The sequence below is a fragment of the Microtus pennsylvanicus genome, chromosome 1 (genome assembly GCF_037038515.1).
Source record: "Microtus pennsylvanicus isolate mMicPen1 chromosome 1, mMicPen1.hap1, whole genome shotgun sequence".
Taxonomy (NCBI): Eukaryota; Metazoa; Chordata; class Mammalia; order Rodentia; family Cricetidae; genus Microtus; species Microtus pennsylvanicus.
This window is the reverse complement of record NC_134579.1, coordinates 61,916,182-61,937,545: the sequence shown is the minus strand read 5'-3', so window position 1 is coordinate 61,937,545 and position 21,364 is coordinate 61,916,182. Positions and strand designations below refer to the sequence as shown.

At 47.2% G+C, this 21,364-nt stretch overlaps 1 protein-coding gene across 3 annotated transcripts in view; it reads right to left on the bottom strand.

Annotated features, from left to right (window-relative positions):
* Positions 1–1,202: 1,202 nt before the first annotated feature.
* Drc9 (dynein regulatory complex subunit 9) overlaps positions 1,203–21,364 on the bottom strand; it is a 29,728-nt gene continuing 9,566 nt past the window's right edge. Inside the window, exons 5-11 of one of the 3 annotated variants that reach the window (XM_075965954.1) lie at positions 18,952–19,080; positions 18,109–18,190; positions 9,045–9,206; positions 7,779–7,853; positions 3,318–3,449; positions 2,943–3,044; positions 1,203–1,707 (exon numbers count right to left, since the gene is read on the bottom strand). In XM_075965954.1, the coding sequence (XP_075822069.1) occupies positions 1,579–1,707; positions 2,943–3,044; positions 3,318–3,449; positions 7,779–7,853; positions 9,045–9,206; positions 18,109–18,190; positions 18,952–19,080 (811 nt within the window). In that variant the 3' untranslated portion in view covers positions 1,203–1,578. The remainder of the gene's footprint in view (positions 1,708–2,942; positions 3,045–3,317; positions 3,450–7,778; positions 7,854–9,044; positions 9,207–18,108; positions 18,191–18,951; positions 19,081–21,364) is intronic. The other 2 variants (XM_075965962.1, XM_075965970.1) reach the window with 2 other exon arrangements.

The following is a 21,364-nucleotide window of genomic DNA, read 5'->3' as shown; positions in this document are numbered from 1 at the left end:
TAATATAACTTTCCTCTAAGAAATAACCAGTTAGGGGCCAGTGAAATGGCTTAACAGGTAAAGGGGCTTGCTGCCAAGCCCAGTGACTTGAGTTTAATCTCCAGGACCCAGAAGAGAAATAGGAGACAGTTCTTGAAAGCTATCCTCCTCTAACCTGCACACGTGCGTTTTTTTAAGATTTTATTTATTTAGTATAGTGTTCCACTTGGCGTGTATGCCTCTATGCCAGAAGAGGGCACCAGATCCCATTATAGATGGCTGTGAACCACCATGTGGTTGCTGGGAATTGAACTCAGGACCTCTGGAAGAGCAGCCAGTGCTCTTAACCTCTGAGCCATCTCTCCAGCCCCTACACTAATTATTTTTTTAAAAAAAAAAAAACTTATTTTAAAGAAACAAGCTTGGCACAGTGATGCATTTCTTTGATCCCAGCACACAGGATGGCAGAGGAAAGCAGATCTTTATTTTTTTTAATTGTTTTTTTATGGTTTATTTAACTTTATTTTATGTGCATTGGTGTGAAGGTGTCAGATCCCCTGGAACTGGATCTTCAGACAGTTGTGAGCTGTCATGTGGGTGCTGGGAGTTGAACCCGGGTCCTCGGGAAGAACAGTCAGTTCTCTTAACCGCTAAGCCACCTCTCCAGCCCTGAAAGCAGATCTTTAAATTCAAGGCCAGCCTGGTTTCACAGCAAGTTCCAAGATGATCCTGGCAACCTGAGTTTGAGCCTGAGAACCCACAAAAAGGAGAAGAGTCCACAGAGTTGACCTCTGAACTCTGCATGTGCACCGGCACACATCATGCACACAGACACAGACGGAAGCAGAGGTGCAGTGGAGACAGCTGTGCTGTCCTGAAGGCTCCAGCCTTCCAAGACATTCCTTACTGATGGCCAAAGCGAGAATGAGCCAGTGGGCTCACTGGTTTTAAGGGAGAAGTGAAAACACCACACGGGCCGGTTTCCACCTATCTTCTTTAAGTCTCAGTATCCCAGATGGTGGACATAGTTGTGTGTCACTTGTCCAGCTTTCTGGGACATGTGCCATCTCTACCACTAGAGGACTGTTTATGCACACTCCATCTCTCGTGTTGGCCACGTCCACCCCGATCTATCCCCAGAAAGGTTGCCAGAGCAGCTTATGTAAGAGGCAGATTAGGTGCCGTCCCCCAGTGCTGGTAACAGTGAGACGGGCAAAGTTTATAAGTTTAACAAACCAAAGTTTATTAACTACCGCGTGCAGACATATTTTGCTAGCAGATAACCTTGATAATTCTCCCTGGATATTGGCATAAAATCAAAAGAAAATATTACACCAGACTTTTTATTGTATCGCTATAAGCCTATGAACTGTTTTCTCATGAGAAAGAATGTTCACAAAGCTGCTCAACACTTCTTTCCCCAAAGTGCACAGTCTGAAGAGGCCCTACCGCCATGTTCTAACCCCCATTCTGGGTTTGAAAACAAGGGTAATGGGCCTAGTGAACTCTGTAGGCGTCCTGGATGGCAAGCCACAGGTGAGTGTTGTGACGGCATCGGTGTGTCCCTGGAGACCAGAGGAAAAGAACAGCAGGTACTCGTCACTTCTTGCCTCTCCGTTTTTCCTTCTCCTTGCCTTTGGAATCTTTGCTGTCATCTTTCTCTTTCCTGGGCATTCTGAAACCGCCAATTTCCTTCCGGACCACTGTTCCTCGCCACCAGGCCTGGAGCTGAAGGAGAGAAGGAAGGAAAGCAGTTCATCTCAGTGAGCCCAGCAGCACTGTGATCCTTCTCCACAGAGAACCACAGCCACACGTGTTTAAGGACATCTCTGAGGCATGGCAGTGGCCAGGCTGATGTTACTATGGCTACCCTGTTGCTCCTGGCTGAGTGGAAATGCAGTGTGCTAGGCCGTGTTGGCACCTTTGGTAACGCAGCCCACCTCGCAGCCATTGGCTGGAAAGAGAATGACTGTCTCTTACCTGCACCCAGTACCACAGACGGAACAGAATACAGCCCTGTGTGGTGGTGCACACCTGTAGTTCCAGCACTCGAGCGGTAAGGTTCACAGCCAGCCTGAGCTACAGGCAGTTCCAGCACTCGAGCCGTGAGGTTCACAGCCAGCCTGAGCTACAGGCAGAGCTTGCTCCTTACTCTACATCTCAGGTTCATTCCCCTCAGGACCCCTGAAGGATGCACTTCCAAGCAATGTTTTTCAAACCATATTTGCATTACAGTTTTAGCTTTAAACATTTTTCCAGGGGCTGAAGAGATGGCCCAGCAGTTAAGAGCTTTACTGCTCTTGCAGATTATGAGTTAGTTTCCCAATACCCACATCTGGAAATTCGTAAGCTCCTGTAACTCCAGCTCCAAGGAATCTGATGCCCCCGGGGAATCATGTGTATGTACCCAAATACAGACCTTTACATATTTCAAAGTAAAAATTAATCTTAAGACTGTTTTCCAGAGTCTGGACCTGATCATGTTGTCATTGCTAATTGCAAGTTCACATAGAACTTTTATGAGACATTTGCTGTCTCGGCCAGGCTTGAGTCTTCACATCTACCATGTCCAGTGCTCAGGAGGCAGAGGGAGAAGGAGCACCGCAGGCCACATACATAGTCCCAGTTGGTCAGGGCTACGAAAGAAGCTGTCTCAAAAATACTAAGCTAAAAGACATTTTAAATGTGTTTTTTCTAATTTGTATTGTTCGTTTTACCTTTTGGGTTTTTGTTATATTGGACAGCCAGGGTGTGGAGCAGGGTACAGCATTCTGGAGCATCCTTCCTATAGCTGAGTCCCCTCCTCGGATTGTTATGGCTGGAAAGAGGCTTTGCTTCCATTGATCTCCCCAGATGGGGAGCCAGGTGTGATCTTCTGGCTCAGCACCGTGACGTGTATGTGCGCCCACTGTGCTACAGCTGCAGGGAGCCTGCCATGCCCACCAACTGCCAGCGCATCCTACCTTCACGATGCTCTTCAGCTCCAGGTCGTCCTGCTCCAGCTTCTTCCTCATCTTCTCCTTTTCCATCCTGTCCTCAATGATGACCTGCTCATACTCCCGGATCTGCACAAGGACACACGGAGCCCAACCAGCCCTGCTCGCCAGGAATCCCAGAATTCCCAGGACACCGCCAAGGACTGCTGCAGTCCAAGGCCAGTCTGTTCTACCCTAGCCAGTAGCAAGTATATGGTATGACTCAAAAAATGATATAAATCCTGCTGTGGTCACCATCATCAAAGAATCCCGGTGGTTTACAGTCACACCTCTACTTCTGGCCAAAGGCTTCCCCAGTGAGCTTAGTCTCCATTCATCCCCAGGGTCCCCATCCCCCCTTACCATCTTTGCAAGTTCTTGAAGGTGCGACAGGTCGGCGGCCTTGGCAGCCTTGAGGGCATTCAACTCATTCTGTTTTGCTTCGGTGTCTTTATCAAATTTCTCCATCCAGAACTCTAGCTTCTCCTCAAGTTTCTACTTGGAAAGAATATTAAAAACATGGCTTCTAAGCCGGGTGGTGGTGGTGCACTTGCCTTTTATTCTAGCACTTGGGAGGCAGAGGCAGGAGGATCTCTGTGAGTTTGAGGCCAGCCTGGTCTACATGAGTTAGTTCCAGGACAGGCTCCAAAGCTACAGAGAAACCCTGTCTTGAAACCCCCCCCCCCCAAAAAAAAACAGAAACAAAAACATGGCTTCCACCACACATAAAATAACAAGACTGTGATTCAGTTACACCAAGAAACTTTCCTAGGGAGATCCAGTCAGAACAGACTTGGTGAGGGCAAGGGGGAGGGAGGTGCTGACATGATGGCTGTATCAAACTATACACTCCACGTTTGTGTACTTTCCTGTGTCTAAGTCGCTCAATTTTTAAATATTAGTGGCACCTATGAGCTCACAGCATGTGATGCATGCACAGGACCTGTGGAACTCAAGTCAGTCAGAATCCCAGGACAGAGTGGAGCTGGGCCATTCACGTCAGAATCCCAGGACAGAGTGGAGGTGGCCGCTCATGTCAGTCAGAATCCCAGGACAGAGTGGAGGTGGCCGCTCAAGTCAGAATCCCAGGACAGAGTGGAGGTGGCCGCTCATGTCAGTCAGAATCCCAGGACAGAGTGGAGGTGGCCGCTCACGTCAGAATCCCAGGACAGAGTGGAGGTGGCCGCTCACGTCAGAATCCCAGGACAGAGTGGAGGTGGCCGCTCACGTCAGAATCCCAGGACAGAGTGGAGGTGGACGCTCATGTCAGTCAGAATCCCAGGACAGAGTGGAGGTGGCTGCTCATGTCAGAATCCCAGGACAGAGTGGAGGTGGCCGCTCAAGTCAGAATCCCAGGACAGAGTGGAGGTGGCCGCTCACGTCAGAATCCCAGGACAGAGTGGAGGTGGGCAAGAAGTTCCACCCTAGCTTAGAAGCCAATGGCAGTTGATAGCTTTTGGGAGAGACAGAGTCCGTCTTTTGAGGGTGTGGCCCTGGTAGTCACCACACATCCAAGAGTCTAACAGGCATGACAAACTGTGTCTGATGAGTTTTTTTTAGGACAGTTTAGGTGGGTAGGGAAGTAGGTAGGAAGAGTTGGAGACATCCATATGATCAAAATACATTTTATGAAATTATCAACTAATAAGATGAGACAATAGATAAAATGACAAGAAAGACAGGAGGAGGAAGAGTTGGGGTATAGCTCAGGGTTACTCTTTCCTTCCAAGAGCAGTCTTGGGCTTGACACCCAGCACTGCAAAACAAATGCTTGAACTTTCCAGAAGTGAATCAATACTCAAGACCAAGAGAAAAGCGAAGGGGGGGGGGCAGAGGAGTAGGTAGAAATTCTGAACGATAAGACGTGACATCAAGTCTTGTTTATTATTAACAACACTGAACATTAGTCAAAAGACTGACATGTGCGCTGGGGACATGCTCAGCTCGGGTGCTGGTCTAGAATGTATGTGCCCTGGGTTTGACAGCCAGCACCACATGAAAGTAGACATGGTTGCCCGCACCTATGATCAAAGAAGAGTCAGGAGGGTCAGAAGTTTAAGGCCATCATTGGCTACGTAGCATGTTCTAGTCTAGCCTGTGGGGGGAGGGGAGTATTGAAAATTCTCAATGAAAACAGACATGAGTCTGAGATAAGATGCCTAGCCAACCTAATTTTCAAAAATGATAGAAAAATGAGATTCAGTCTTGAAAAGTTAGTTGAAGATGGACTTTTTGTAAGAGAAAATGAAAGAAGGTGCTGGAAACAGAATTCAGGCCCTCTGGAGAGCAGATGGACTTTCTCCTATGCTATCTCTTCAAATTTCTTATACATGCTAAGGTTTTACTTTCTTTCTCTTGGGTCTAGAATTAATCATTATCTATATTCTGTTGCTTTTATTAAAGCAAACCTTTTTACTTAACCTCCCCCCTTTCCAGCGTTGTATGCTGAATGTCAGTACACTGGCACACAAAACCCGCTGTGCTGCACTGTCTGTAAGGGATTCTTGTATTTCCGCTCCACGAGCACTAGCTGAGAGAGCGAGGGGTCTAAAGAACTCAAGGAGACTTGAGTGCTAGGCTGGAATCTGAACCTTGGCACTCCGCCTTCAGTCTGTGCATCTTCCATTAGAACTGACGTCTCCTGAGGAACTTCAGACACTGGGATTACTGTCACTAAGAACCACACTTTACTGGGTTTTTGGTTGGGAACCTGTCCTGGATCTTGAGAACAGGCTAAGTTTGAGAAGTTCACAATCACCTGTAACTCCAGCTCCAGGGGATCCGTGTGGCAGATACACACACACACACACACACACGAATAAATGAATGGGCAAACGTAAGATGCACACGTGTATTTTACTTTATGAACACATTAAAGGAGAAAAAGACACCACTTTGATGGATTAAAAAAATAATGCATCTCAGCCAGGCGTCGTGACACACACCTTCAATCCCAGCGCTCATCTCAGCCAGGCGTCATGACACACACCTTCAATCCCAGCACTCATGAGGTAACTCTAATTCTTTGAACTTGAGGCCAGCTTGGTCTACATAGTGAGTTCCAGACCAGCCAGGGCTATGTAATGAGATGCAGTCTCAAAATTAAAATTTAAAAATAAATTTGTAGTTACCAGTTTTTGTTGTTGTTTTTTTGTTTGTTTTTGGTTTTGTTTGTTTTGTTTTTTTTTGATTTTTCGAGACAGGGTTTCTCCGTAGCTTTTCATTCCTGTCCTGAAACTAGCTCTTGTAGACCAGGCTGGCCTTGAACTCACAGAGATCCGCCTGCCTCTGCCTCCCGAGTGCTGGGATGAAAGGCGAGGATCACTGTTTTCTAATCAGAGAGGCTAGGTGACTTGGCCAGAGTCACACAGAGCCAGATGTCAGCTGGCTGCTGGCTGCCTCTCAGGTCCAAGTACTTTCTGCAAGGCCTAGCCTCACTGGAAAGGTTTCTTTGGCCACCTAGCAAAATACTAATCTTTGTCAGCAGAGGGCGCTGGAAGACATGTCAGGTCTCCTGGAGGCTCCCTAGGCACACCATTCCCAACACCTTTAACAATCCCAACACCTTTAACAATCCCAGCGTTTACTGCCATGTGCATTAAGACCAGGTGAGGCTAATTCCAAAAATTTAAAGGACTCAAGAGCAAATGTATAGTGTTTTACTTTAACATATTAACAGAGAATAGATAATCACCAATGGAAACAGTCCATCTTTACAACTGATTGAAGGAGGAAGAGGAGAGAGAGGGAAGGCTCGGGGAGGGAGGAGGAGAAAGCAAAACATTTAAGCCAGCCATTGTCTACACTCCTACAATCCCAGCACTCAGGAGGCTGGGGCAGGCTGAGGATCAAGAGTTGAGTTGGAGAACACCCTGGGCTATGTAGCAAGAATCATCAAACAAAAGAAAAAGATCATTTACTCAAGTCTACGGTTCCTGTTAGCCCCCTTATCCTGGCTTCAGGCCGCCCAGCAAGCACCTCTTACCATCCAGGTAAGAGGCACCTGACATGACTACCTGCACACACAGCCTGCAGAACAGACTAGACACGTTCATGGACTATGAAGGGGAAAGCATGAGCACATGTACCCAGAATCCCAGAATCCCCGTCCCTCTGCAGTGCTTTCCTGAGATGGACTGTTAGAAAGCACCTGCAGTGACAATCAGTATTGTCTGGAGCAGATCTGTGGCATACCCATTCAATGGGACATTTTATATTTTAAATTATTTTGCAAAGAAATTCTAAGAACATGAACAAAATGAGAATGCAACTGATAATTTTAAAAACACCTCTCAACTGATCATGGGTTTTTTTTGTTTGTTTTGGGTTTTTTTGGTTGTTATTTTATTTTATTTATTTATTTTTTGTTTGTTTTGTTTTTTGAGACAGAGTTTCTTGTTTCTTTTTTTTTTTTTTTTATTTTTCGAGACAGAGTTTCTCTGTGGCTTTTGGAGCCTGTCCTGGAACTAGCTCTTATAGACCAGGCTGACCCTGAACTCACAGAGATTCACCTGCCTCCGCCTTCCAAGTGTTGGGATTAACAATGTGTGCCACCACCTCGTGGAGTGGGATTTATTTACAGAGATCCCTTTATTTTATATGTACAGGTGTTTTACATGCATGTGCCATGTGCACCAGCGCACCCAATGCCCTTAAAGGCCAGGAGAGGGTACTGAATGCCCTGGGCCTGGAGTTATAACTGTGAAATGGCATGTCAATGCCTGAACTGAACCCAGGTCCTCTGCAAGAGCAGCCAGTGCTCTCAGCTGGTTAGCCATCTCTAATTTGACCCTAAGTGAGGAACTAAAGGTCCCGGAGACTCACCTGCTGCTCTTTCTTTAGGAACATTTCGATCTCCATATGAACTCGGTTCTCCTCTTCAGTTTTCATCCTCAGCTTCTGTAATGCACCAAGCACAGGCTCTCTCCTCAGCAAGGCTCAGGTCACCATTCTCAGGGACCCCAGGAATGCCAAGGCTTCCCTACAGAGCTCCCTGTGTGCTCCACAAACACTGCACCTCCTTAGATATGCGCAAGGGCCCTGAAGAAGCCCAAACAACCCTGTCATCTGAAAAAACATGCTTCAAGTGCAAGATTCTTGGCCCAGAGAAGGAAAGTGCAGACTTCCAGATGGTCCACACCTGGAATCCCAGTTTTCTGGAGGCTGAGGCAGGCAGATCCGGTTAAGGCCAGCCCTGCACTCCAAAGTGAGTCTGAGGCCAGCCTGCCTGAACTACAGAAGCCAAAGTTGAAGAACAGGAGGCGGGGAGGAGGAGGAAGAAGAGAGAAAACATAACAAAAAAAGCAGGTTGGGAGGGAGGCTTTCCCAGCCAGCAGCCGTCTCCAGGTCGTACAGAGAGCAGGAGGTGGAGCCATTAGAATCTCCAATCACAGATATCTAGGCCCATTGAATCTTTCAAGCTTGACCTCGTGGGCTGTACTGGTCATGAAGGAAAACATTAATGTTCTTCCTCCTCCTCTTTTATTGGCTGACGTATTAGGAATGACAGCTGGCTGAGGCAGGAGCCAGCTCAGCAGCTAAGAGTGCACACTGCTCATGTTTAGAGGACCTCTGTTTTGCCCAGTGGCTCGAAACCACCTATGACTCCAGCTCCATGGGACCCAATGCCTCTAGCCTACTTGGGCACTTTCCCACACATAATTTTAAAACAAGGAACTGGAGGTACAGGAGGTTGTGCCCCCCATCCTACACACATGGGTGCTGGGAACAGAACGAAGGTCCTCTTAAGTTTTTCTAGACAGGGTTTCTGTGTGTAGCCCTGGCTGTCCTGGAACTCACTTGTAGACCAGGCTGGCCTTGAACACAGATCTGCCTGCCTCTGCCTCTCTAGTGCTGGGATTAAAGGCATGCACCACCACCAGGTTAAGAAATGTGCATACTCTTAACAGATGATGTCTCTCCTGCCCAAGATAAATGATTTTTTTAAAGTGACAACCACTTGGCATCATCAAGTCATCTACCTGGGTGTATTTATTGTTGTTGTGTATTGATACTGGACGGTGGCCTCAGAGTCTGGCATATGCTGTCACTGGGCCCCATTCCCAGCTAGCCTAGTGTAGCACAGGTTACCTCAATCTCCTCCAGCAAGAGCTCCTCTGCTCTGTTACATTTCTTCTGGGTCTGGGTAACCTGCAGCTCAGCGTTTCTTTTCATATAAAGGTTCTCCATGTTGGTTTTGGCCTTCATCTCTTGTAGCTGGTCTTTGAGGTGAGCAATGTATTCGTTCCCATTCTGCAGAGATGAGACCACTGTGCTTACAAGGCGGGCAGAGCCGGCTTTCTCGCAGCACAAGGGAAATGCGCTCAGCCATCACGATCTTCTGAAGGAAAATGAGTCTTTGCACCAGGACGGGGAGCAGAAGGCTCATCTCAGACTCCAGGCCAACCAGGCCCACGGAGAGAAAACGTGTCTCATCAAAAACACCTTAACCCCAGCACTCTGGAGGCCCAGGCAGGTGAGTTTCTATGCCTTTCAGGCCAACCCTGCTCACACGGCAGGTTCCAGACCAGCCAGAGCCACACACTGAGACCCTGCTCAGAAGAGGAAAAGAGATGGAGCTGGAGACACCTATAATCCCAGCAGGAGTTCAAGGTCATCCTTAGCTGTGGTGAGCTCCTCAAAGCCAGCCAGGGCTACGGAAGACCCTGTCTCAAAAGAGGTGGGTCACTTGCCACCAAGCCTTATGATCTGAGTTTGATCCCTGGGATCCACATGACACAGAGAGAGAATTAACTCTCTCAAATTGTCTTCTGACCTCCACATATGCGCCCCTCCCACAGGATAATAAATAAGTGTGGGAGACAGAATGAAAGCTACCAAATTCTTTTTTTTTTTTTTGGTTTTTTTTCGAGACAGGGTTTCTCTGTGGCTTTGGAGCCTGTCCTGGATCTAGCTCTGTAGACCAGGCTGGTCTCGAACTCACAGAGATCCGCCTGCCTCTGCCTCCCGAGTGCTGGGATTAAAGGCGTGCGCCACCACCGCCCGGCTTGAAAGCTACCAAATTCAAACTGAGTAGGTCTCACCAGTGTTGAACATGGTCCGTGAGTGAAGCTGTGTGAAGATATTTCTGAGAGCTTGTGACCTCTGTCCTCTGAAGCAAGGATGTGTTCGTGGAATGTGTTCTCAGCCCCTCCCAGGTATAGTAATATACGAGTGTGGTTGTTTCAGATTAACCATCATCTTTTTGTTAGTTTATCTTTCTCTTTTATTTATTATGTATAGTGTTCTGACTGCATATATCCCTGCAGGCCAGAAGAGGGCGCCAGATCTCATTACAGAGGCTGCAAGCCATCATGTGGTTGCTGAAACTTAACTCTGGTCCTCTGGATGAGCAGTCAGTGCTCTTAACCCCTAAACTCTCCAGCCCGGTTAGTTTGTTTTTCAAGACAGGGTTTCTCTGAGTAGCTCTGACTATCCTGAAACTTAGTCTGTAGACCAGGCTGGTCTCGAAGTCACAGAGATGCACCTGCCTCAACCTCCCAAGTGCCAGGATTAAAGGTGTGTGCCACCAAACCCGTCCAGATTACCTATCATTTTACCCACTATTCAGAATGGTGATTACAAACACGCTGTCCTCGTGACTTATACAGCCTAAACTCACGTGACCTTGCTTATACTTCTGATTGTGTACAACTTGAACTCAAGTGAACTTTGCTCACATGACCTTGCTTAACCCTCAGAATGCACGCAGAATTGTCTGATGCCCTGAGTAAAGTTGGCCAGTGCACGAGACTTCAGTCCGCCTCGTTTTTAGGCCCCAGTCTCCTAAGTTCGCAGCACCAAACAGAGCAGTATTTTCTTTGGGTAGTCTGTATTTCCAAACAGATTTGCCATTAGGACCTCGTTTTGGTAGAAAGAGCAGTGGTCAAAGTCCTGATTTCCTGCAGCCTAAACAGTTTTCTGAAATTGGTCAAGTCAGTTTAGGCCTAGGTTTCACCTTTCAAAAACGAGAATATTAGTACCTAGAGTGTGATAATAGTCATTCCCCAGTTCCCACTGGAGACTAGTTCCAAGGCACCCCTCCTCCCAAGATACGGAAGCCTGCAGATAACTCTAATCCTCTATTAACATCTATACAGAGTCAGGTTCTTTCAGGCTCGCTGATTGGTTGGTTGAGTCTGTGAACGCAGAACCTATACCTTGCAGGACAGATGGACACTGAGTGTCCTGGTTTCCTTTCTGTCTGTGCGATACAAATGCTGACCAAAAGCTACTTTGGCAGGAAAGGTTTGATTTGGCTTGCAGGTCTCAGTCGGTCATTGAGGGACGTCGGGAGCTGGTGTAGAGGCCAATGAACACCGCCTGGCTATGGCTTGCTCCCTCTACCTTGCTCAGCCTGCTTTCTTACAGAACCCAGAACCACCTGCCCAGGGGTGGCATCACCCACAGTGGGCTGGGCCCTCTCACATCAATCGCTAATCCAGAAATGCTCCTCAGACAGACACACAGGCCAATGTGATGGCAATATCTCCTCAGCTGACCTTCTCTCTTCCCGGGTAACTCTAGCCTGCGTCAAGCTGACAGACTGGCCAGCGCAGTGAGTCACAGAACATGCGGGGAAACTCTACCAGTCACTAAAGCTTCACATTTGTTCATGTGTTTGTTGGTTGTTTTTTTGTTAGTTTTGTTTTGGTTTTGGTTTTTCAAGACAGAATTTCTCTATGTAACAGCCCTGGGTGTCCTGGAACTCACTCTGTAGACCAGGCTGGCCCCGAACTCACAGAGATCTGCCTGCCTCTGTCTCCCAAGTGCTGGGATTAAAGGTGTGTGCTACCACCACCCAGCATGTTTCATGATTTTAAGGTCTCAAAACTCATGGATTGAAAATTCTTCAGTAGCAGACACCAAGCTAGGCAGCAGAGGACAGTGGAGACATAAACAGCCCAAGTCCCAGAGAAACCACTGTGTAGTGGGAAACTGTTGTGGGAGGGAAGGCTGTGTGGGCGCACCTAGCCTGTGTGGGGGAGAGGGCCGTGTGGGCGCACCTAGCCTGTGTGGGGGAGAGGGCCGTGTGGGCGCACCTAGCCTGTGTGGGGGAGAAGGTTGTGTGGGCGCACCTAGCCTGTGTGGGGGAGAAGGCCGTGTGGGCGCACCTAGCCTGTGTGGGGGAGAGGGCCGTGTGGGCGCACCTAGCCTGTGTGGGGGAGAGGGCCGTGTGGGCGCACCTAGCCTGTGTGGGGGAGAGGGCCGTGTGGGCGCACCTAGCCTGTGTGGGGGAGAGGGCCGTGTGGGCGCACCTAGCCTGTGTGGGGGAGAGGGCCGTGTGGGCGCACCTAGCCTGTGTGGGGGAGAGGGCCGTGTGGGCGCACCTAGCCTGTGTGGGGGAGAAGGCCGTGTGGGCGCACCTAGCCTGTGTGGGGGAGAAGGTTGTGTGGGCGCACCTAGCCTGTGTGGGGGAGAAGGCCGTGTGGGCGCACCTAGCCTGTGTGGGGGAGAAGGTTGTGTGGGCGCACCTAGCCTGTGTGGGGGAGAAGGCCGTGTGGGCGCACCTAGCCTGTGTGGGGGAGAGGGCCGTGTGGGCGCACCTAGCCTGTGTGGGGGAGAGGGCCGTGTGGGCGCACCTAGCCTGTGTGGGGGAGAGAGCCGTGTGGGCGCACCTAGCCTGTGTGGGGGAGAGGGCCGTGTGGGCGCACCTAGCCTGTGTGGGGGAGAGGGCCGTGTGGGCGCACCTAGCCTGTGTGGGGGAGAAGGCCGTGTGGGCACACCTAGCCTGTGTGGGGAGAAGGCCGTGTGGGCGCACCCAGCCTGTGTGGGGAGAGGACAACAGACAGGCCAGGGGAGACACAGTCAGGTGACCTCCACTAGCACTGTCTAAGAAGGATCCTCTGAGGAGCTTGTCTATCTGACACCTGAAAGATGAATAAGCCAATTCATAAAAAATGAGGCCAAGAAATTTATAAATAAAAAGAAAAGGGTGAGGTTCATGCTAGAGTCTCCAGTCAATGAAGGCCTAGATATGTTCCAGAAATTCTAAAGACAATCTGTAACTCGGAAAGAGCACAAGATAAGATGTGCCCATATTCTAGCTGTTTTATCAAATTTTCTAGAAGTCAGGACTGGAGAGACGGTGAAACAGTTAAGAGCACTTCCTGTTCTTCCAGGGGACGGGACTTTGGTTCCAGCACCCAGGCTGGGCAGCTTGCAACCATCTGTAACTCTAGCTCCAGGAATTTGATGTCCATCTTCCAGACTTCTTGAGCAACATACACACAAACACACACACACAGCATCCAGCAGCATACATGATGCACACATTCAGACATACATGTATATGCATGCACATGCAAACACATGTAGGCACTCAGACACACACATAATTTTACAAATCATTTACAAAACCCTCCAGGAGGTTATGTCAGAGGCCTGTGGCAAACAGAAGGTTTGCATTATATCATGTAATATTATATTACATAACTTTTTATAAATTCATATAACACTGGCTGTGTAAAAAAAGGAAGCCTAAGTCATCTGGTTTTAATGCTGTTGCCTTAGGCTTCTGAATACTCTAATTTCCTTCCTGTTTCTCATAAACATATTTTGCAAACATGTCTCACACAAACATTTTAGAGACAGTATGAAACACTGAGCAAGATATAAAAACTATCTAACTTTAGATGCTAAAATCACAACTGAAGCATACCAGCAATTGAACTGAAACACGGGTCCATTTCCAAATCTTCCCACCAAGTAACACATGCCAGGCAAGGAACAGCAAACACCTGCAGACACAGCACACTCCTACAGAGACAGCACACACCCATAGAGTCACACACCTGCAGAGACACAGCACACACCTGCAGAGACAGCACACACCCATAGAGTCACACAACTGCAGAGACAGCACACTCCTACAGAGACAGCACACACCCATAGAGTCACACACCTGCAGAGACAGCACACACCTGTAGAGACAGCACACACCCATAGAGTCACACACCTGCAGAGACAGCACACACCTGTAGAGACAGCACACACCCATAGAGTCACACACCTGTAGAGACAGCACACACCCATAGAGTCACACACCTGCAGAGACAGCACACACCTGTAGAGACAGCACACACCCATAGAGTCACACACCTGCAGAGACAGCACACACCCATAGAGTTACACACCTGCAGAGACACAGTACACACCTGTAGAGACAGCACACACCCATAGAGTCACACACCTGCAGAGACAGCACACACCTGTAGAGACAGCACACACCCATAGAGTCACACACCTGCAGAGACAGCACACACCTGTAGAGACAGCACACACCCATAGAGTCACACACCTGCAGAGACAGCACACACCTGTAGAGACAGCACACACCCATAGAGTCACACACCTGCAGAGACAGCACACACCCATAGAGTTACACACCTGCAGAGACACAGTACACACCTGTAGAGACAGCACACACCCATAGAGTCACACACCTGCAGAGACAGCACACTCCTGCAGAGAGACAGCACACACCCATAGTCACACACACCTGCAGAGACACAGCACACAGCCTAAGAAACTCGACTTAGGAGTTTAAGACCTTCACTTGAGCTGGGCCGTGGTGGTGCATGCCTTTAATTCCAGCACTCCGGAGGCAGAGGCAGGTGGATCTCTGTGAGTTTGAGGTTAGTCTGGTCTACAAGAGCTAGTTCCAAGCCAGAAAAGCTACACAGAGAACCCCTATCTCAGAAAAAAACAAAAAACAAACAAAACAAAGCTTCACTCAGATATCTGCCTTCCCCACATCCTGTCATCCTGACCATCCACGGAGCCTGCACTTCCCCATGACAAAGGTCCTCAGATTGATGTGGAGTATTTGTGGGGTTTGAAGGAAGACCAAACTTTCTCCTCCGCCCCCTGCTGCCTTCAGACATGGTCTTCTGAACATTTTATTTGATTTTTTTTTTGTGCGGTTTTTCGGGACAGGGTTTCTCTGTGGTTTTGGAGCCTGTCCTGGAACTAGCTCTTGTAGACCAGGCTGGTCTCGAACTCACAGAGATCCGCCTGCCTCTGCCTCCCGAGTGCTGGGATTAAAGGCGTGCGCCACCACCGCCCAGCTGAACATTTTATTTGAATCCAGAAAAGATGACTTAGTGACAGAGCAGTCAGCCAGTTAGAGCTCATCAGGCCCTGACCGCTGCCGCAAGAGGTGCCGAAAGCGCCTTGGCAGTACATGATAGAGATATGAATAATTTGCATTGATATGGATTTTGCTTTAGTGATTTAAATTTAAGGTCAATTTTGTTATATGTATATGTATTTCTGATATTGATTAAGGTATTGTGATTGTGTAGTTCATTTAAAAATGTAATGTATATAGGTTGTTAATGGATAATCATCGATAATAGTCAAGCTTGTAGTTATGTTAGTTAGATTTTTCTAGATGTACATAGATATATTTTAGATAGACATTCTTCATATCTTTCAAGGACTACAAAATAGGACATTTAATGTTTTAATAACTTAGAGTTTTTCATGACAATGAGATACGTCTGCTCCTGGCAGCACCAATCTACTTCAAGAAGAAGATGGGCATCGAAGAGGCACCTTATGGAGTTTGATAGCCATTTGGGCAAGAAACTGCTCTTGCCTGGACTGTTGCATAAACTGGACACAGAGAACCCGCAGAGAGAGGACTATTGAACTTGCCTAAAGGTGAGATGATCTTTTGGGGTTCCTCATTCATGAAAGAGTCTATGAGACATTCTGCAGGACACAGCAGATAATGACTGAACTGCCTTTGAAATTTCCTGCTTCATGGAAATGTCTCTGGATACTATGGGCCTGTAGGCCGAAAATGGATGCCCCAATGGTACAAAGGAACTTTGGGTGACTATCCAGGCAGTGAGATGTCTCTGTGATTTCTAGAGTTTTGTAAGTTGCTTACTTCTCATTTACTTAGGTCTTTGATGGAGTTGAAAAATAGATAGTTATTGTTTTCCTTAGTTATGATAAAGATAAAATAGATATAAATATTGTAATTCTTACTTGATAACTGTTTTGTTATATGTAATTTTGCTATGTTAAAGTTAAAGCCTTCCTTCCTTTTTGTTTAAACAGAAAAGGGGAAATGATGGAGGAAGGTCATTGGTTAAGTAATAAAGAAACTCCTTGGCCCCATAGGTTAAAACATAGGTGGGTGGAGTAAACAGAACAGAATGCTGGGAGGAAGAGGAAGTGAGCTCAGAGACGCCATGCTCCCCTCTCCCGGGCAGATGCGATAGCTCTGCTCTCTGAAGTAGACATGATGGAGCAAGCCGCCAGGTCAGACATGCTGAATCCTTCCTGGTAAGACCGGTGTTACACAGTTTATTAGAGATGGGTTGATCGGGATATCAGAATTAGCCAGTAAGGGCTAGAGCTAAAGGGCCAAGCAGTGTTTAAATGAATACAATTTGTGTGTTGTTATTTCGGGGCATAAGCTAGCCAGGCGGCCCGGGTGCCGGGGATGCAGCCCCGCTGCTCCTAATACTACAAGTACAGGCTGTTCTCATAGCTAGTCCTGGCTTGGGAAGCACGGGTTTAAGGAAATTTGAAAGCTAGACTCTGGAGAGGGTGTCATTTGTCTTGAACGTCAGGTTGTCTCTTTGATTGGAAGGCAAGAGGGAAACAGGGGTGCCATAGACTGAAGTAAGAAAGCAACCTCAAAGCACGCAGTTCTGACGTGGGGTACAGGGTGCTGTACTTCTCTGATCCCAGCACTTAGGAGGCAAGGAGTTCAAGGTGGTCCTGGGTTAATGAGTCAGCTTAGCCAGCCTGGACTCCCTGAGACCAGACATATTTATGCCACCACGGCTCTGTGGTCCAGTGACATTTCACTACTCAAGTGGGAGATGAGAGGCCTGGACAATGGCTGAAACTTGATTCCAAATTCTGGAGTCTTTAGAAAATCAAGAATTTTAAAACTGTGATAGAATTTTTCAGGAATGGAAACTTCTGTAATTAGGGAGAAAAATTAAGTGCAAACTAGCTTTATAAATCTTCACTGATAAGAAAGATGGTATTTTAAAAAATACAAGTGAAGGGCTGGAGAGATGACTCAGCTGTTAAGAGCACTGGCTGCTGTTCTAGAGGTCTTGAGTTCAATTCCCAGCAACCACATGGTGGCTCACAGCCATCTAAAATGAGATCTGCTGCCTTCTTCTGGCCTGCAGGCATTCAGGCAGGCAGATCGCTATATACATAATAAATAAATAAATATTTTTTTTAGAAGAAAAAAACTTAGTTACTGCCAGTGGTGGCGCACACCTTTAATCCTAGCACTCAGGAGGCAAAGGCAGGTGGATCTCTGTGAGGGAAGCCAGCTTGGTCTACAGAGCCAGGTTCAGGACAATCAGACAGTTACACAGAGAAGCCCTGTCTCAAAAAAACAAAAAAAATTAGTAATTCTAAAAGAGTTGGTATCTTTATCACAAAACCTTGTTTTGCAAACAGTTGCTAAAACTTGGAATGATATCTTTCTAGAAGGAAATTCTGATGGGATGAGTCCCAGTGACTACAGAAGATCATCAAATCCAGTTTGTAATGGAAGTCCAATTGGAGTGACTAGCAAACATTGTCATCCGAACAAGGCAGTGTTGATGTCTCCCCGTCTGGAGTCCTCTGAGACACTGACTGAGTGGAGGTGTCCTCTAGGGAAGGAGAGGCTGGTATGCTTGGGCGGGACAGGGAAGGTGACAGCAGACCAGGCGCTCCAAGGGGCTGAATCCCCCCAGAGTTCTGTTCCCTTCTTTTGTGTCTCTTTCCCCTCTCTGACCTTCTCCCTCCAGGATTTCACCAGGCTGGCCTGGAACTCAGATCGGCCTGCCTCTGCCTCCTGAATGTTTGGACTAAAGGCGTGCACTGGGCATCTTTCTCTCTCCTGTAAAGGCACCCCAGCAGAGCAAGCAGTGGTGGCGCACACCATTAATCCCAGCACCTGGGAGGCAGAGGTAGGCATCTCTGAGTTCGAGACCAACGTGGTCTACAAAGCGAATACCAGGACAGCCAGAACTACACTGAGAAACCTTATCTCAAAAAAATTAATTAATTGGTTAATTAATTAAATAAAATAGATAGGCACCCCAGCTGAAGCATAGCTAACTCTGCTATGTAGTGGTCTTGGCTCAGTAGCTTTGGTGGCATCCTCATGGGTGAGTCTTACCTGTACTTGCATTTGACGCTCCTTTTTGACATTATTTAACTGTCTCTGAAGAGATTTTATCTTTCTTCTTCCTGTTTCCTCCCTAAAAGAAGTAAGAATGTTAAGAACAGGGCTTCTCAAACGTTAGGATCATTTACACAATGGAGTAGTACTACACAGCAGAAAAAAATAACGACAGCTTGAATTTTGCAGGAAAATGGATAGAGCTAGAAAACATTATTTTGAGTGAGGTAACCCAGACACAGAAAGACAATTATCACATGTACTCACTCATAAGTGGTTTTTAAACATAAAGCAAAGAAAGCCAGCCTACAAACCACAGTCCCAGAGAACTTAGACAACAATGCGGACACTAAGAGAGACTTACATAGATCTAATCTACATGGGAAGTAGAAAGTAGAAAAAAGACAAGATCTCCTGAGTAAATTGGGAGCATGGGGACCTTGGGGGAGGGTTGAAGGGGAGAAGCAGGGAAGGGAGCAGAGAAAAATGTAGAGATCAATAAATAGCAATAAAAAATAAAATATTTTATTAAAAAAATAAGGTGTGAAACACTCAAGGTAGACTCCCCATGCCAACCTCATATGTGTATATATGTGCATGCGCCCAAATCCATACATGTGTCCCCGCACAAGCAAGCATGCGTACACACACAAACACACCACATACACATACGTGTAAGAAAAGAGATGTAAAACAGACCAGGATGTTTAGCACATGCTTGTAGTCCCAGCTACTTTGCGGCAGGAGAAACTCCTAGGGTCTAAGAACTGCCTAAATAGCATAGCAAGAAGACATCTTGAAAGAGAATCCCAAAGCAGATAAATCCATCAGCACCCTGACCTGGTGATGACTTCATGGAAGTTCATTTTGCTATCTCTTTCTTTTCTCAAGGCATCCAGGAGACTCTGGAATGACCCAGATTCTTGCATCTCCTTCATGGCATTTGCAATCACGTCACTGAAATACTGCCTGCGAAGGGGACAAACAAAAGCTCATAAGACACTGTCCCACCTTCATAAGGAGATGCAGAAGTCACAGCAGCTCAAAGCTGGACGGGGCTGGACCTGTGGCTCACACCTGTAACCCTAGCTGTTGGAAGTTGGAAGGAGCACCACAGTCCAAGGCCGTCCTGGACCCCTAGACTACACACAGCAGCTTCGGGACCAGCCTAGGCTACAGAGACCTTGTCCCAGAAAAGAAACAGGGGCTTGGGAGATGGCTCAATAGATAAAGTGCTTGCTATACAAGTGACAAGACCAAAGTTCAGATCCCCAGAACCCATGCAAAGCAGGGTGTGATGGCGGCCTACTGGTAATTCCAGAATCTGGAAGTGGGGAGGAGGCGGGGTCCCTCTGGAGCAAGCTAGCTAGGAAGTCAGCCGTCTAGGTTTGATGAAGGCAGCCTCAGTGGAGAAGGTAGGGAAGTGAGTGGAGATAACATCAATCTCAGGTGTGCACATACACACACGTATCTACGCATGCAAAAATGCTTATATATGTGCACGTCACACATCAAAAAAGAAAACTAGAAAGTTGGCTTGTCCCTGTCACTGCCTTTCAGCCGTTTCTGCTGGTGCCCAGGGGCCAGTGCTTCTGCAGCTTCTTGTTGCAGAGCGCAGCTGTTACAGCAGAGACACCTGACGGCCGAGTGCTCAGCCCTAAGTGGGGCATCTCTGCCCCTCCTTCCCATCGGGGGGGGGATATGAGAGCAGAGAAGAGGTCAGTGTTGTGGGATGCTGTCCTCCAGCCATGGCACAGCGTGGCACTCTGGAACTCTCAGCAGCTGGGACCAAGATGGGACCCACCCAACATGAGGTCACAGAATGACGAGGACAGCTGGGCAGTGAAATCTCATCTGAGGAGAGGGAGAGATTTTCTTCTGTGGGATAGCCACTGGGGAGGTCCTCTCTCAGGTAATCACCCCTCATTAGACACAGGTCTCAGAAAGAAGAAAGGAAACCCATGAGAAGAGAGCTGGGAGCTGGCTAGGAAGAGGAGGCATGGGAAGGAGTCGAGAGCCAGTGAAGGGGATGAAAGTGAAGGAACTACATTTTACATGCATGGATGAAAATGTTATAAGGGAACCCTTATGTAAAATTAATCTATGCTAATAAATCCTTCTGTTAAAACAAGCACGCTGAGTTCCAGTGCACACTGTAATCCTGGCACTTGGAAGGTATAAGCAAGACAGTGTGCAGTTCAAGGTCACCTCAGCTATGTGGTAAGGTTGAGGCCAGCCTGGGCTACACAAGATTTTGTTTTTAAAAAAAGGAAAGAGAGAAAGAAAGAAGAAAAGCAAACAAACATTTGGTGGTCCCACACAGAATTATCATTTCATTGTATACTTCTGCATTTAAGAAGTAACCCATAATTTTGAAAATGTTTAATTATTAGTTTTCTTTCTTTCTTTCTTTCTTTCTTTCTTTCTTTCTTTCTTTCTTTCTTTCTTTCTTTCTTTCTTTCTTTTTTTTAGAAAACCAAAAGCTAACTTGGCATAGTGGCACATGGCTTTAATCCCAGCATTAGGAAGGCAAAGACAGACAATCTCTTGAGTTCAAGGACAGCTCCAGGACAGTCAGAGCTACATAGTGAGACCCTGTCTTGAAAAATAATAATAAAAAAAAGAGAAGGAAACAAGTTTTTAGTATCACAAACTAGGAAAAGGAAAAAGACACTATTTAAAGTCATAAACTAAAATAGCATGTGCTGGTGCAGACTTGCAGCCCAGCACTCAGGAGACTGAGCTCAAACCACTTGGGACTAGAGACTCTGAGAAAGAAAGAATGGGAAGCGAGGAAGGAAAGGGAGGGAGGAGGGAAAAGAAAAAAAAAGAAAAGGGGGAAGAGAGAAAGGGGAGATAGGAAGAAAGGAAGAAACAAAGGCGTATTAACTTGTTCAGGATAATACTGCACCATGGGTTTTTTTTTTTTTGTGTGTGGATTTTTTGTTTGGTTGCTAGTTTTTTTGTTCTGGTTTTTCAAGGCAGGGTTTCCCCCGTGTAACAGCCCTGGCTATCTTGGAACTCACTTTGTAGACTAGGCTGGCCTTAAACTCAGAGATCCACCTGCCTCTGCCTCTGGAGTGCTGGGCTTAAAGGGGTATAGTACCATTCAGCCAGTTTTTTCTTTTTTGAGACAGCGTATCTCTGCATAGCCATGGCTGTCCTGGACCTCACTTTGTAGAACAGGCTCACCATGTCTTAAAGTGTACTTCTAGGGGACTGTCAGCTAAACCTATTATCAGTGGTCACTGAA